The sequence below is a fragment of the Tupaia chinensis genome, unplaced genomic scaffold, assembly GCF_000334495.1.
Source record: "Tupaia chinensis unplaced genomic scaffold, TupChi_1.0 Scaffold142384_1, whole genome shotgun sequence".
In the NCBI taxonomy this organism is placed as follows: Eukaryota; Metazoa; Chordata; class Mammalia; order Scandentia; family Tupaiidae; genus Tupaia; species Tupaia belangeri.
In genome coordinates, this window is record NW_006202232.1 from 481,512 (window position 1) to 496,106 (window position 14,595).

The following is a 14,595-nucleotide window of genomic DNA, read 5'->3' on the forward strand; positions in this document are numbered from 1 at the left end:
GTGGAAAGGCGCCAGCCTATGGCAGGGCTTCCTCACATTGTGCCCTAGTGCCCACCCACCTTTTGCTGGGCCTGGTCAGCTTACCCTTCTTGCTCTTGGGGTAGGGAGCCAGCTCCTCCCGGCGATGGTGGCGGCGTTCTTTGCCCTCTTCCCGGTCTGCCTTGTCATACCCACGGTCCCGATCCCGTTCCCTGTCCCGCTCTCTCTCTCTGTCCACTTTGTCATAGCCACGGTCTCGGTCTCTGTCTGACTTGTCATGGCCCCGGTCTGACTTGTCGTGGCTCCGGTCTGGCTTCTCATGGCCCCGGTCCGACTTGTCATGGCCCCGGTCTGGCTTCTCATGATTCCGATCCAGCTTCTCCTCAGCTTCTGAAGACATGAAAGTCTTACAGTGACCTCCTATCCCAAGACCCACCAGCCTCTACCTTCAGCAACCTCCCCTGCCTGGGGCTGGACCTCCTGGGTCTCACCTGCCCCTCCTTGATCTACTGTAGCATTCTTGGCCCCTCTGAGAACTGTCAGTCACTGGAGCCACCCTTGGATCAGCCAACTCACCTGAGTTACTGCTCCTGAGCTTCTTGGCAGATTTGGTAACGATGGAGTTGGGGTCATGTGGGGAGAGCCAGGACACGAGGTCTGTGTCCACGTTCCAGTAGTAAGGGAGCCCACTGTGGGGCAGTGGGAGGGAAGGAGTGTCAGTACAGATGTCCTTTCCCTGTATCTACAGCTTTTTTTTTTTTTTGATTCATAATAAAGCACATGTAACGCACAAGAGAAGAAAGAGAGCGAGCGAGGAGGGAAAGAAAAAAGTACCCTCCACAGGGCTTGGTCATACCACAGTCTCCTTCCTCCAGTCCTCCATCCCACCAGAATCCTGGGCATGTGCCTAACATGATTTTAGGCCAACTGGACTGGGAACTCGAACTGTAGTTAGCATTTGGCCTCCAGCTCCACAGTCTGCCACACTGCCAGCTGTCAGAGGCTGGCCTGTATCTCCAACTCTTGTCTCCCCAATCTCTGCCTATACCTGCCCCATGTCAGAATCCCACTGGGAGAACCCCAGATCTCTTCTCATGTCTGCCATAAGAGGGATATCACAGGAAAGGTGAAGTCAAAAGTCATCCCCCACCTCCAGGTCCCCAGGCTCACCAGGAAGGGTCGAACACCTTGTACCAGCTTGGAGGCAGGCCCTCCAACCGGGTGGCCTCATAATCCACAGGGTCATCATCATAATCCTCAGCAATGATCTCTTCCTCTGGTTCTGGCAGAACAAGCGGTGGTGGGGGTGGGTGGGAGGAGGGCAACTAAATATCAGGGGAGTTCTCATCCTTCAGAGCCTGGAGAGAGACTCACTCAAGCATTCACACAAACCACACATCAGACACATGTGTGAACTCCAGAAATTATGGAGTACTCGAATTCCAAATCCAACTATCCATGTTAAAGGATTTACCCCCAAATTTACCTTAATCTGTTGTCTCTAGATTCAGATGATGATTTACACTGTTACCCAAACCTATCTTGTTTCAAAGTTGATAGTTATTCACCAAAAACTGTATCTTTATACAGTTTTCCCATATCTGTTCAGTTCCTGAGTTCAGACTGTATGTGATGCTGTATTATCCAAATTGATTTAGATAGGATGAGATTGAACAGCAAGGGGATTATCTGAGAATATGTCCAACCTATTCAGCTTCCAAGCTTGGTAATTTCAGGGTTTCTGAGTTTTGTATATTGAATAGCAAGAGTTTGGGGTTTATCCAGACATTACTCCGAATGCATTTTCCTGAGACCTGGCACAGCAAACCAGCTGTGTCAGTTAATAGTAGGAGAAAAAGGTGTGTATGATCAGCTCAGAGCCTGGCTCTCAGCAGGTCTTGAAGAGATTTTACAGCTGTCAGTGTAATTAACAACGAAATGCATATACCAACAACAGCATAGTGCCTGTGACACAGCAGGTCCCATGTAGATGTCTGCCATAATCAATATTGTTAACAAGATGCATACCATCAACACAGAGCCTGAAACTCAATAGGCTAGGTAAGAGAAATATCAATGATCCTGATCAGTATTATTAGCCACAGGTCTATGCCTGGGACACAGTAAACTTCTAACAGATGTTAGCTAGCATCTGACAAGGGGTGGGGGGGCAACTAAGTATCAGAGGAGTTCTCATCCTTTAGTCAGAGCCTGGAGAGAGACTCACTCAAACATTCACACAAATCACACAAGGAGAAAATAAAGTGCATTTTTCCAGTGTCTGGCATGCTAGCCCAAAATAGATGCCGGGTTTTGGAATTATTGACAATTAGGTGTAAGTGTAATTAGCAACCAGCAGCTCAGTAGGACAAAATGAGATCCTCACTATCATTTTATACTGTTACTCATGTGTGTGCCAGGCACCTAGGAGGCCCAAAATGTGTGTCAACTACTGATAATGGTGAACAATAAGGTACTTCACCTCTATGGAGCCTGTATTTCAATATCTCTGAAATACATGTTATAGTATGTAAACAACAAAGTATCAGCAACTGATCACTGAACTTGGGAGATTGCAATAAATGTCTGCTCCCCTTCCTATGAGATACTATGTAGTCATCCCCACCATTGATTCTTGGATTGAAGCTGGCATGCAACAGACCCAAAGTGGGCATCAGCTGTTAATATTGTCAAGGATGAAAACAGACCAGCAGATGGCATAAGGGCTACATCGCTAGACTCCCACGTAGTTGACCAAGGTTCAAGTCTTGGACCTGGCAGCTTAAAACTCACGCTGGGCGCATGTGTGTGTGTGTATGCTGAAAACCCCAAGAGGAGAATGGAGGAGAAAGGATAGCAGCGTGGCCATCCCCTCTGGGAGGTGATTTCTTGCTTTTTGTCTCTCTCTCTGTCTTGCACACTCGCCCTATAGCAAAACTCTCCTCCCCCAAAGAAAGGATGAAATAGATACCCCCTCTCAGAACACACACACATAGTGCTTGGCATGCAGTAAGAATGTATTGTGAACAAAGAAATGCCTGCCACCCCTGTGCTTGGTGCACAGCAGGCCGAAACTAGGTACTGACTGGGACCAGCAGTTAGCATAATGGCTATGTCGCTGGACTCCGATGTAGTCGACTGCGGTTCACGTCCAGGACCCAGTGGCTTAAAACTCACGCCGGGCGCGTGTGCGTGCATGCCCAAGATCCAGAGAGGAGAATGAAGGAGAAGGGATTGCAGCATGGCCATCCCCCCTGGGGGGGGGGGTGATTTCTCGCTTTCTGTCTCTCTGTCTCTCTGGCGAGTGCATGCGCCCTATAGCAAAATCCTCTCCAAAAAAATAAAAAAAAAAACTAGGTACTGATTGTCAGTATCAACAAAATGCCTGTCAAGCATGGCACGCGAAAGGCCCATCTACTGTTAGCCCTCTTACCTGGCTCCAGATGTTTCAGAATGCCTCTCTTGGCCAAGCGGGTCTGCAGTGCAACGGGCAGCGGCATAGCGGTTAGTAGACAGACCTAGGAACGCAAAGACAGATGAAAACCAGTTCAGAGAAGGATTTGAATTCAGATCTCTTAAGAAGAAACCTCTCCCAAGCACGCACACATCTGACCCCCTTCTACCCAACTGCACCAGTAGCTGGGAGGACAGAAGCTACGCACTAAGCAGTGGAGGGGAGAGGTGCTAATATCGCTAAAATTCTCACCAGACCTCCTCTCGAGACCTTGTGGTGCGGGGCTCTGTTCCGCTCCCGGGCCCAGACTCCGCCCACCACTGAAGGAGCCAAGAGCGGCTCCCCCGCGCCCCTCAATTGGGCTCACCCAATCTCCCCCAAAGACTGCCGGGTAGGAGGAACCAAAGCGTTGGGACGGGGGAGCAAAGTGCGGCACCTTGTCCAGCTCCAAAAAACTGCGCCCACCCTGGTGTTACCAATAAAGTTGTCCGAGTGCTGGAAGACCGTCAGACTGGTCGCCTCTCTTCTGTCGCTGCTACGGTCACCAGAGCCACACGACTCTTTAATCCCAAAGCACGGAACGAGGTACTCTCTCCCCAAGCTGGAAGTAACCGGGTGACGCTCTAGCAGGCGGGAACAGATGACGTAAGCCTGGGTGACCAATGAGAATGCCCTCTTAGCTTGACGTGCGGTTAAATGACCCAATCGTGGCCCTGGAATAGATGGAAAGCTCGGCGCCTGGGCGTGGCCCGCCTGGGGTTGGGCCTGACTGAGCGGCCAAACGCAGGCGCCATGGAGGAGTACGCTCGGGAACCTTGGTACGGCGATGGGCACAGGCATCGGGGCTGTTGCTGCGGCGCCAAGGCCAGCCGTGGGAGGCGGGCGGGGAAGGCACCGGCCATACAGTGCCATGTCCCAGACTCGGGACACTTAAAAACAACTCTTTACGCCCCCCCCCACACACACACACACCACTTGGTTTCTCCCAGCCCGGTCTTAGTTAAGAGAGGCCTCAACTGTGCCTGGAAGGTTCTGCGCAGGACTAACCGCGCCACGTTTCCCCTGGCCTCGTATATCCCAGTCCCTGTTGTTAACGGAAAGAGACACGCTGGTCGGATCTGTTCGGCCAGGGGGGGTGGTACCGTATTGAGCGGAAATCCCCAGGTTTACTACGCGTGGTTTTTCCCAGGTTGCTTTTGTGGATGGGGGCGGGGAAGGACGAGCTTATTGTGGGCACGGGGTGAGGTGCTGCATCCTCCCCACAGGCTGCTCTTGGTTTTTTCCAGTGTGCCAGGTTAATGCTAACTAGTGTACACTTCCATAGCGCTTACTGACATGTGCCAGACTCTTTGCTTGATCAGTTCATTTAATCTTCGACACTAGTAAACCAGTCGGTTAATTCCTTGGTTGACTGTGAAGGACAAGGGTGGACGGCAAAAACTACTGTTTTTTTTTCCCCTTTGCCCCATTTCTCGCTTCAGTGAGGGGGTAAAAAAAATCAACAGGACTAGTTCATTATCTTAAGTTGTCATTCAAATGACTTCGTTTCTCCTAGTTGGAAAGAGTCCATGTGACAGGGCCTGGGGAGGGTTTACAATTAACCCGATCCTTCCCTTCCCACTTGCAGCCCATGGCGAATTGTGGATGATTGTGGTGGAGCGTTCACAATGGGTGTCATCGGAGGCGGAGTCTTCCAAGCCATCAAGGGCTTCCGCAATGCTCCTGTTGTGAGTCTTGGTCTTCCTCAGGTGGTATGGGGGTCAGCTGCCTTGCCCACAAGGGACACTGCTCTAAAAACTGCTTGGAGATGCCAGTCATATGTATTCATTCGTTCTTGTGCCTGCTCACCTACCATGTGACCGACCTGAGGTCTTAGGGGCATTGCAACAGTGGCCACTGTCCCCCATTCTCCCACCCAGCTGGAACACCTTTGTGGAAATGTGCTGTTAAAACTGTCATGACCAGAACCAGCACATGGTGTAATAATTACATCGCTGGAATCCCACATAGTGGGCTGCAGTTCAAGTCCCGGACCCAATGGCTTATAACTCATGTTGGGCGTGTGTGTGCATGCCCAAGATCCCCAGAGGAGAATGGAGGAGAAGGGATTGTGGGATGGCCATCCCCCTTGAGGGGTGATTTCTCGCTTTCTCTCTCTCTTTCGAGCCCACACACACAAAATTATGACCAAATCCTTATCTTTTTTTTTTTTTTTTGTAGAGAGATTTTTGTTATAGGGCGTGTATGCTCACTGGAGAGACAGAGAGACAGAAAACAAGTCACCCCCAGAGGGATGGCCACACAAAAATCCCTTCTCCATTCTCCTTGAGATTTCCAACATGCACACCGCACAGCGCAAGTTTTAAGCAGCCGATCTGGACTCAAATCACAGTCAACTACACGGAAGTCCATTGACGTAACTATTACACCATCTGTTGGTCCCAAATCATGACCAAATCCTAAGTATGTGTGCAAAGCCAGACAGACTTTACCAAGCAACAGATTCTGGGTCAGAAACCTGGATAGAGGGAAATGACAGGAGTTTAGTTGGCAGTGGGGGGACATCCTTAAAGCTGAGAAAATATTTTTTTAAAGAATTATTTTTTAAAATATTATTTATCCATTTTTTTGTTAATTTGACCAGCAAGACACACACACACACACACACACACACACAGAGAGAGAGAGAGAGAGTGCGAAAGTAAGCCACCAGGTCTGAGACTCGAACCATGGTCAGCCATGTGGGAGTGTTCAGTGCCTTAAACACCATGCCACCTGCTGGTGCCCAGAAAATATTTTTAATTTACGTAAATAATTCTGTCTTTCTTTGACCACCCCTTTCCCCAGAAGATCTCAAATATCATGGCTTTGAATGCCATCTATCTGCCAAGGTCTCAGCAAGTTATATTTATCTAACCCCATATTTGCCTTCAACTCCTGGAACTTTTTTCCCTGGATCTGTTCCCAAGTTTCCCATCCTCAAGTTCTCAGCACAAATGCTTCTCTTTTTCTCTCTCTCTCTTTTTCCCATTGAGAGATTTTTGCTATAGGGCGAATGTGCTTGCTGGAGAGACAGAGACAGAGAGATAGAAAGCGAGAAATCACTCCCCAAGGGGATAGTCTTGAAGCAATCCCTTCTCCTCCATTTTCCTCTTGGGAATTTGGAAATGCACACACACATGCCTGACATGAGTTTCAAGCTGCCAGGTCTGGGACTTGAACTGAGGTTGACAATGTGGGAATCCAGTGATGTAACCATTACATCTGCTGGTCCCCAAAGGCTTATCCTTAAAGTGACCTTTGCTACCCCTGAACCATTATCATCTCTATCCTCTATAGAGCTGTCTTGTTTATCTGTATCTTTTCTCAGGGTCTGTCTCTCCTGTTGTATAAGGCAAGCTCTTAGAGGGCAGGGACCAGATCTGCCATGTGACCGCTGTGTCCCTTGCATATAGCATGGTGCCTGGCACATTGTAGATGCTCACTACTCATTTATTGAATTAATGAACTAATGAATGAATTAGAACTTCTCAACCCAGCTCTGGGAACATCCATGTTGAAGTGCCCCCTAGCCTCCTAGTTCTTAGCTGCTTCTCCACATTTCTACCCCAGCTATCCCTTACAGGCCTCCCATCCCCTTTCCCCTCTTCAAAGCTAGAAACCCTTTCCTCAGTGGCCTCAACCCTGCTCTGATCCCCTTCCTTACTTTCCCAGGGGATTCGGCACCGATTGAGAGGTAGTGTCAACGCTGTGAGGATCCGAGCCCCCCAGATTGGAGGTGAGGGGGTAGGGAGATATAAGTGATGTAATGGCAAAGTTGGGGATGGTTGATCTTTTGGGTCTAGACTACAAGTTGAGCATTCACTTTCTAGCCCCAACTCTGTCTGGGACTTCTGGGGAGGGGGGGTGACATTTCTCAACAAATTAATATGGGGCAGAGGGCAAGAATGTGGATTGTAGAGTTTACATCAAGGCCCTGGCTCTTCTTTGCTGTTTGACCTAGAGCTAGTGAACATCATCTGTAATATGGGAGTGATGATAACAGCAACCACCTGATTTTTTTCCATCCTTTTTTTTTTTTTTTGGAGAGGTTTTTGCTATAGGGCATGGACGCTCGCCAGAAAGACAGAGACAGAGAGACAGAAAGCGAGAAATCACCCCCTAGACACCACAGTCCCTTCTCCTCCATTCTCTTCTCAGGGTCTTGGGCTCGCACACACTCACGCCTGGTGTGAGATTAAACTACCGGGTCCAGGACTCGAACTGTGGTCAACTACATGAGAGTCCAGCAACATAGCTATTATGCCAACTGCTGGTCCTGATTTTTGTAATTTATGTAATTTACATAGTCCTTACTAAGTGCTGTTTGCTGAGCTAAGCACTTTAATATTAACTAATTTAATATTGCAGAAGTCAAATAATACACAGTACCTGGGACGGATCCTGGCATCCCAGTAAACATTTAAACTATCATATTATTAGCCAACTTTCTGAGCCTCTTTCCTTCTCCCTGAACCCAAGATCAGAATTCTAACCCCATGTGGTGATTACAAAAATCAAAGTTGTCTGAGGGATCAGCAGGTGGTGTGGTGGTTAAGGGTGCTGTAGACTCCCACATGGCCAACTGCGGTTTGAGTCCCAGATCTGGCAGCTTGCTTTCTCACTTTCCCTTTCTCTCACTCTGTCCCTCTCTGGTCAGATTTAAATAAAGTTAAAGAAAGTAATTTTTTAAAAAATCAAGATTGTCCTGTTCAAAGCCATAGAAAAGATAAATCTGCTTGTCATCATTTGTCAAGTTCCCATTAAGGGGAAGGGAACATTGATGGCAAATAAAGACAACTTGAAGTGGGAGCTACCACAGGATAGGGATAGATAGGGAATATTCCCTGGGAATTTTCTGTCTTCTTTTGTATCTGGCTTTTCCTCCCCATTTTATTTTTCTTTTTTGTTTTTGCCAGCGAGCACATGCACTTGCCAGACAGGGGGAAAGAGAAAGCATGCCCTGATAGAATGTGGTCATGCCACAACCCTTTTTCCTCTATTTCTCCATCCCATCAGGATTTGGGGCACTGCATACACACATGCCCAGCATGTTTTTCAAGGACCAGGATTCAGACCACAGTTGGCCATGTGGGATCCAATTCCATATGCACAGCACTTAACTGCTGCATTACCAGGCCAGCCATATGTTTTTTTTTAAGTTTATCTCTTTTTTCTTTTTTTTTTGGAGAGGTTTTTGCTATAGGGTGCACACACTCGCCAGAAAGACAAAGAGACAAAGAGAAAGTGAGAAATCACCCCCAGGGTGGATGGCCTCACCACAAGCCTTTCTCCTTCATCCTCCTCTCAGGATCTTGGGCACGCACGCACACGTGCCTAACGTGAGTTTAAGCCACTGGGTCCGGGACTCGAACCACGGTCAACTACATGGGAGTCCAGTGACATAGCCATTATGCTAACTTCTGGTCCCTTAAGTTTATTTCTTGAGAGATAGACAAGTACCATTGAAATGATCTTACCACATCGCAGTCACCCCCCTGTCCACCCTTCTAGCCAGCCAGGGTCATGGGTTTGCCCAAAATGTTTAGGTCAACCTGGGACCCGACTCCTGGGCCTCTCCTGTGGCTCCAGTGTCACGTGGCAATGCTCCACTGCCTGTACCACTACAGCTGGTCCTTTCTCCCCATTCTTGGAGCATTCAGGGTTTGAAAGCCTCCAGACCCTGAGATGTGGATTCTCAGCATTTCCCAGGAATATTAATTAGTTCACTGTGCCCCTGTAGGTAGCTTCGCCGTGTGGGGGGGGCTCTTCTCTACTATTGACTGTGGCCTGGAGCGGCTACGGGGCAAGGAGGACCCCTGGAACTCCATCACTAGTGGTGCACTGACCGGGGCTGTGCTGGCTGCCCGCAGTGAGTACTCCTGCCCCTGCCCTGGCCCCAGCCCCAGCCACTTGTAACTGGTTCTGCCTGCCCTCACTTCTATCCCTCTGCCCCCTGACTCTCCTAGGTGGCCCACTGGCCATGGTGGGCTCAGCGATGATGGGAGGCATCCTGTTGGCCCTCATCGAGGGTGTTGGCATTCTCCTCACTCGCTACACCTCCCAGCAGTTCCACAATGGTGAGTACCTGGCAGTCGGTGCTCAGGGAGAGGTGGGAAATGCTTCCTCTTGCCTCCTTTCTACATCCTTACCTGACTGTCTTCTCTCCAGCACCCCCATTCATGGAGGACCCCAGCCAGCTCCCCACCAAGGAGGGTGCCCCTGCTTCTGGCTATCCCAACTATCAGCAATACCACTGAGGAAGCAACTGCCTAACACCGCCACCGCCTGGGGAGCTGTTCCTCAGTTCCCTCCCCGGTGATCTACCTCGAAGGGAGGGCTGGCTCCCGGTTAGCCCTGGGACCCTCCAGAGAGGGCCTCTGCTTGGAGCTCTGGTCCCAGGGCGGGGGTGGGGCACCCAGCTGCTCTGACAGATGGGTCCCCTTTGTCTCTCTCAGGGCACCCCAGCCCCACACTCATATGTAACAGGCTCTCACCCCAGCTCCTTTGTGTGGCACCCTTTTGAGTATTTAAAGCGAGTTTCGAAATGCCTGTGTATGCACTTCTTGAGCCACTAGAGGGAGCCCCTCCTAGGACTGGGAAGCCCTAGGACTTGAACTTCCATAGCAGGTAGGCTCTAGTCAGTGTGTGTGGGATGAATGGACAGTAAGGAGGAATGAATGGAGTTGTGAATTAGGTTCACTAACATGCATAGAGGGGTGGCAAGTGATGAACCATATGCAGGCAGAGGAACAGGCTTAGGAGAAAAGTAGGTGAGCACAAGGATTACTGGGGTGGGTGGAAGTGGTTCTGCAGATTATACCCCTGACCCCTCCTCAAGCCCTCAGCACCAAGGCTGGGAAATTTGACCTCACAGGAGCCCCTACTTTCTGGACACCAGTCACTCCATTTTTAAAGGTAATCCCTTTGCATATGACCTCACCATGGACCTGGGATGGAGGTAGTGGTCAGGGGGACCTAGTTTCTTCAAAGAAGGTTCCCTGTGACAGTCTCCCCTTTTATCACAGAGGCATGTTTATGCTCACCCATGCTCAGTGTTGCCAGTTTTTATTTTATTTTGTTTATTTTTTAATTTGCCAGAGGGCACTTGTGTTGTCCAGGGCGGGAGAGAGAGGGAGGGATAATGAGATAGCACCTCCTGTGGGGGATAGTCATGCCGCAGTCCTTTCTCTAGCCCTCCCTCCTTTGGGGATGTTGGACATGGCAGCATCTAGTGTGTCTCTCAAGCTGCCCAGTACAGGACTTGACTAGTTAGTACAGTTGGCTATGTGGAACCCAACCTCCTTAGCCACCATGTCACTGTCTGGCCCAGTTTTTTGGTTTTTTGTTTTGTTTTGTGTGTGTGTTTGTGTTTGATTTTTGTTTGTTTTAGAGGTTTTTGCTATAGGGTGCATGTGCATGCCAGAAAGAAAGAGAGAAAAACAGAAAGTGAAAAATCACCCCCCAGGGGGGATGGCCACGCCGCAATCCCTTCTCCTCTATTCTCCTCTCGGGATCTTGGGCACGCACGCACATGCGCCCAGTGTGAGTTTAAGCCACCGGGTCTAGGACTCGAACCCCGGTCAACTACATGGGAGTCCAGCAACATAGCCGTTACGGTAAATGCTGGTCCCTGTGTGTGTTTGTTTTAAGGGCCACTACAAAATAACTAAAATTGAGTTTTCATTTTGGGTTGGGAGAGTTAAGGGGAAGAGGTGTTTCTTCTGGATGGACATCAGCCCCAAATGCTGTCACTTCTGTGCAAACTTCTGTATAGGTGGAGAAAACATTGACCCCTCAGGAAGCTTTGGCACCTCCCCATGGCTTTTGTACCCCAATGGAAACCTGTTTCTTCTGCTCCTACACAGATGGCTTCCTGGGAGACAGTTGCAGAGATGGAAATGCCCTTTCTCCCTTATAAAACAGTCAATGGGGATGCAAAGGCCAAGGCCCCAGACTTTCCAAGACCCCAGTGGGAACCTAACCATGCTCAGTGGTGAGTTGTAGCACCTGCTTGAGCGACTTGGGGCCAGGCAGCGTGGCCATCAGCCCAAGGACCACCAGGAGAGGAGAAGAGAGCACAGGCTCAGTGCACACAGCTCTCTGCCCCCCACCCCCACCCCTCCCCGCAGGCTCTACAGCAGCAACACCAGGCTGGCCTCTGTCGAGCTGGGGGCTCCATTCAGCATAGAGGGGTGGCAAGTGATGAACCATATGCAGGCAGAGGAACAGGCTTAGGAGAAAAGTAGGTGAGCACAAGGATTACTGGGGTGGGTGGAAGTGGTTCTGCAGATTATACCCCTGACCCCTCCTCAAGCCCTCAGCACCAAGGCTGGGAAATTTGACCTCACAGGAGCCCCTACTTTCTGGACACCAGTCACTCCATTTTTAAAGGTAATCCCTTTGCATATGACCTCACCATGGACCTGGGATGGAGGTAGTGGTCAGGGGGACCTAGTTTCTTCAAAGAAGGTTCCCTGTGACAGTCTCCCCTTTTATCACAGAGGCATGTTTATGCTCACCCATGCTCAGTGTTGCCAGTTTTTATTTTATTTTGTTTATTTTTTAATTTGCCAGAGGGCACTTGTGTTGTCCAGGGCGGGAGAGAGAGGGAGGGATAATGAGATAGCACCTCCTGTGGGGGATAGTCATGCCGCAGTCCTTTCTCTAGCCCTCCCTCCTTTGGGGATGTTGGACATGGCAGCATCTAGTGTGTCTCTCAAGCTGCCCAGTACAGGACTTGACTAGTTAGTACAGTTGGCTATGTGGAACCCAACCTCCTTAGCCACCATGTCACTGTCTGGCCCAGTTTTTTGGTTTTTTGTTTTGTTTTGTGTGTGTGTTTGTGTTTGATTTTTGTTTGTTTTAGAGGTTTTTGCTATAGGGTGCATGTGCATGCCAGAAAGAAAGAGAGAAAAACAGAAAGTGAGAAATCACCCCCCAGGGGGGATGGCCACGCCGCAATCCCTTCTCCTCTATTCTCCTCTCGGGATCTTGGGCACGCACGCACATGCGCCCAGTGTGAGTTTAAGCCACCGGGTCTAGGACTCGAACCCCGGTCAACTACATGGGAGTCCAGCAACATAGCCGTTACGGTAAATGCTGGTCCCTGTGTGTGTTTGTTTTAAGGGCCACTACAAAATAACTAAAATTGAGTTTTCATTTTGGGTTGGGAGAGTTAAGGGGAAGAGGTGTTTCTTCTGGATGGACATCAGCCCCAAATGCTGTCACTTCTGTGCAAACTTCTGTATAGGTGGAGAAAACATTGACCCCTCAGGAAGCTTTGGCACCTCCCCATGGCTTTTGTACCCCAATGGAAACCTGTTTCTTCTGCTCCTACACAGATGGCTTCCTGGGAGACAGTTGCAGAGATGGAAATGCCCTTTCTCCCTTATAAAACAGTCAATGGGGATGCAAAGGCCAAGGCCCCAGACTTTCCAAGACCCCAGTGGGAACCTAACCATGCTCAGTGGTGAGTTGTAGCACCTGCTTGAGCGACTTGGGGCCAGGCAGCGTGGCCATCAGCCCAAGGACCACCAGGAGAGGAGAAGAGAGCACAGGCTCAGTGCACACAGCTCTCTGCCCCCCACCCCCACCCCTCCCCGCAGGCTCTACAGCAGCAACACTAGGCTGGCCTCTGTGGAGCTGGGGCATCAATCAAATCCAGGGTGTCCCAGACTGCGACCCTTCTAGAGTCTCAGGGCCACTACTTCCTTCTCTCCTGTCCTGTACACTGAGGCTTTACCCACTCAAGACCCTCTTTCAGGCCCTATCCCCGGCTTTCAAGCCCAGCCCTGCTAGCACCTCTGGAACTCTCACTTCTGCACATTCGCAGGCTCTGCCCCCTCAGGCAGTGATGGGCTCCAGGCACTCCAGTTTCGGTGTTTCCTTGCCACTTCCCCACACACCCCATTCCCTGCCTATCTTCTAGTGCTCCTCAGCTGACAACCCCGCCTCCTTTATTGTGAATATCAGCTTGGTTCTTCTGAAGCTCTGTCCCTACTGCATCTCCCAGGTCCCCTCCAAGTAGGCTCTGCCCTTATAGGCTCCTCACTGTTGGCAGGTTCCCACCCCATGCAGCCTCTAGATCTGCCTTCAGGCCCCACCCTTCAGGGATCCCCAAACACCTGGGTACTCTGCCATCTTCTGCCCCAGTGACCTTGTTCACATCTCTGGGGTGGACTGTGCATACCCGGTCCAAGTGACTTGACTGAGAAGTTCGGAGCCTCCTGCTCAGGCTCCTCTGGTTGCTAGTGGGGTGTAATGGGGCTCAGGATGGAGTCACAGGAAGGGGTTACGGGGCTAATGACCAGTCTAGAAGCCAAGGCCCTGTCTTAGAAACTGATGCTCAGAGCCTCCAGGGAAGATGACGGCGGAGTTGGTTCTGGGAGCTCTGGTGTCAGCAACATCATCGTCTCTGAACTGTGGCTCCCTGGGACATCCATGTCTCCCAAGCTGGGGCCCAGGTGAGGAGCCATGAGGATGGGGCCTCAGGCCTGCTCTCTGACCTGTTTCTAGGGAAGAGAATGTGGGGTCAGGTCCTTGGTTTTTTTGACAGGGAAATACTACAGAGACCCAGGGAAGGTAAAGATGGAGAAAAGAAAGTGAGATACAAAGGGAGATGAAGAGCAATGAAGAGAGAAATAGAAGCTGGGAGGCATACACATAGATAGGGAAATAGAGACAGTGAAAGAGGTAGGCAGAGATGAAGGCAGTGAGACATGTAAGAGATTAGTTAAGAGATAGAGACAAGGAGTGGACTGAGACAGCAAGAGAAATAAGCCATGCAAAGGTCAGAAATGAGGTAGGGAGATGGGAGAAAGTGAGGAGAGGGTGCTTCTGGCACAGTGCTGGAGAGGTGTTAGCTGAGTCAGGAGCTAGGCCCACAGGGAGCTGGCAAGCCACCTGGTCGCTCACCCTTGAGCTGGAATTAGGGGACTCTTCACTGTTGCGAAGCTGCTGACATCTGCCCGTGCTCTCCTCCACAGACAGGTTATTTATTACCCTGAAGGTTAGCCATCTCTTGGTGTGTGTCAGGAGATATTTCTAGGCTCATTACTCTGCGCTGTGTCTAAATCTCTCCAGAGGGATCCACGATCTCTAATGTCTTTCTTTTTTTTTTT

General features: G+C 50.1%; 2 protein-coding genes across 6 annotated transcripts in view; one reads left to right on the forward strand and one right to left on the reverse strand.

Annotated features, from left to right (window-relative positions):
* Nucleotides 1-4,045, reverse strand: part of PQBP1 (polyglutamine binding protein 1) — a 4,623-nt gene extending 578 nt beyond the window's left edge. The window contains exons 1-5 of one of the 3 annotated variants that reach the window (XM_006163517.3): nucleotides 3,910-4,045; nucleotides 3,413-3,497; nucleotides 1,150-1,261; nucleotides 556-668; nucleotides 85-369 (exon numbers count right to left, since the gene is read on the reverse strand). In XM_006163517.3, the coding sequence (XP_006163579.1) occupies nucleotides 85-369; nucleotides 556-668; nucleotides 1,150-1,261; nucleotides 3,413-3,479 (577 nt within the window). In that variant the 5' untranslated portion in view covers nucleotides 3,480-3,497; nucleotides 3,910-4,045. Of the gene's footprint in view, nucleotides 1-84; nucleotides 370-555; nucleotides 669-1,149; nucleotides 1,262-3,412; nucleotides 3,498-3,685; nucleotides 3,767-3,909 lie in introns of those variants that run through there. The other 2 variants (XM_006163518.3, XM_027766319.1) reach the window with 2 other exon arrangements.
* TIMM17B (translocase of inner mitochondrial membrane 17B) lies at nucleotides 3,906-10,020 on the forward strand. Of its 3 annotated transcripts, none has more exons than XM_014582137.2 (6): nucleotides 3,906-4,018; nucleotides 5,061-5,160; nucleotides 7,148-7,211; nucleotides 9,216-9,344; nucleotides 9,442-9,552; nucleotides 9,644-9,785. In XM_014582137.2, the coding sequence occupies exons 2-6, from the start codon at nucleotides 5,101-5,103 to the stop codon at nucleotides 9,730-9,732; spliced, it is 453 nt and encodes a 150-aa protein (XP_014437623.1). In that variant the 5' UTR covers nucleotides 3,906-4,018; nucleotides 5,061-5,100; the 3' UTR covers nucleotides 9,733-9,785. The 3 variants fall into 3 exon arrangements, with proteins under 3 accessions (XP_014437623.1, XP_006163578.1, XP_014437622.1); XM_006163516.3 differs by lacking the exon at nucleotides 3,906-4,018 and adding an exon at nucleotides 4,150-4,251 and having other exon boundaries at nucleotides 9,644-10,020; XM_014582136.2 differs by lacking the exon at nucleotides 3,906-4,018 and adding an exon at nucleotides 4,601-4,622.
* The last annotated feature ends 4,575 nt before the right edge of the window (nucleotides 10,021-14,595 follow it).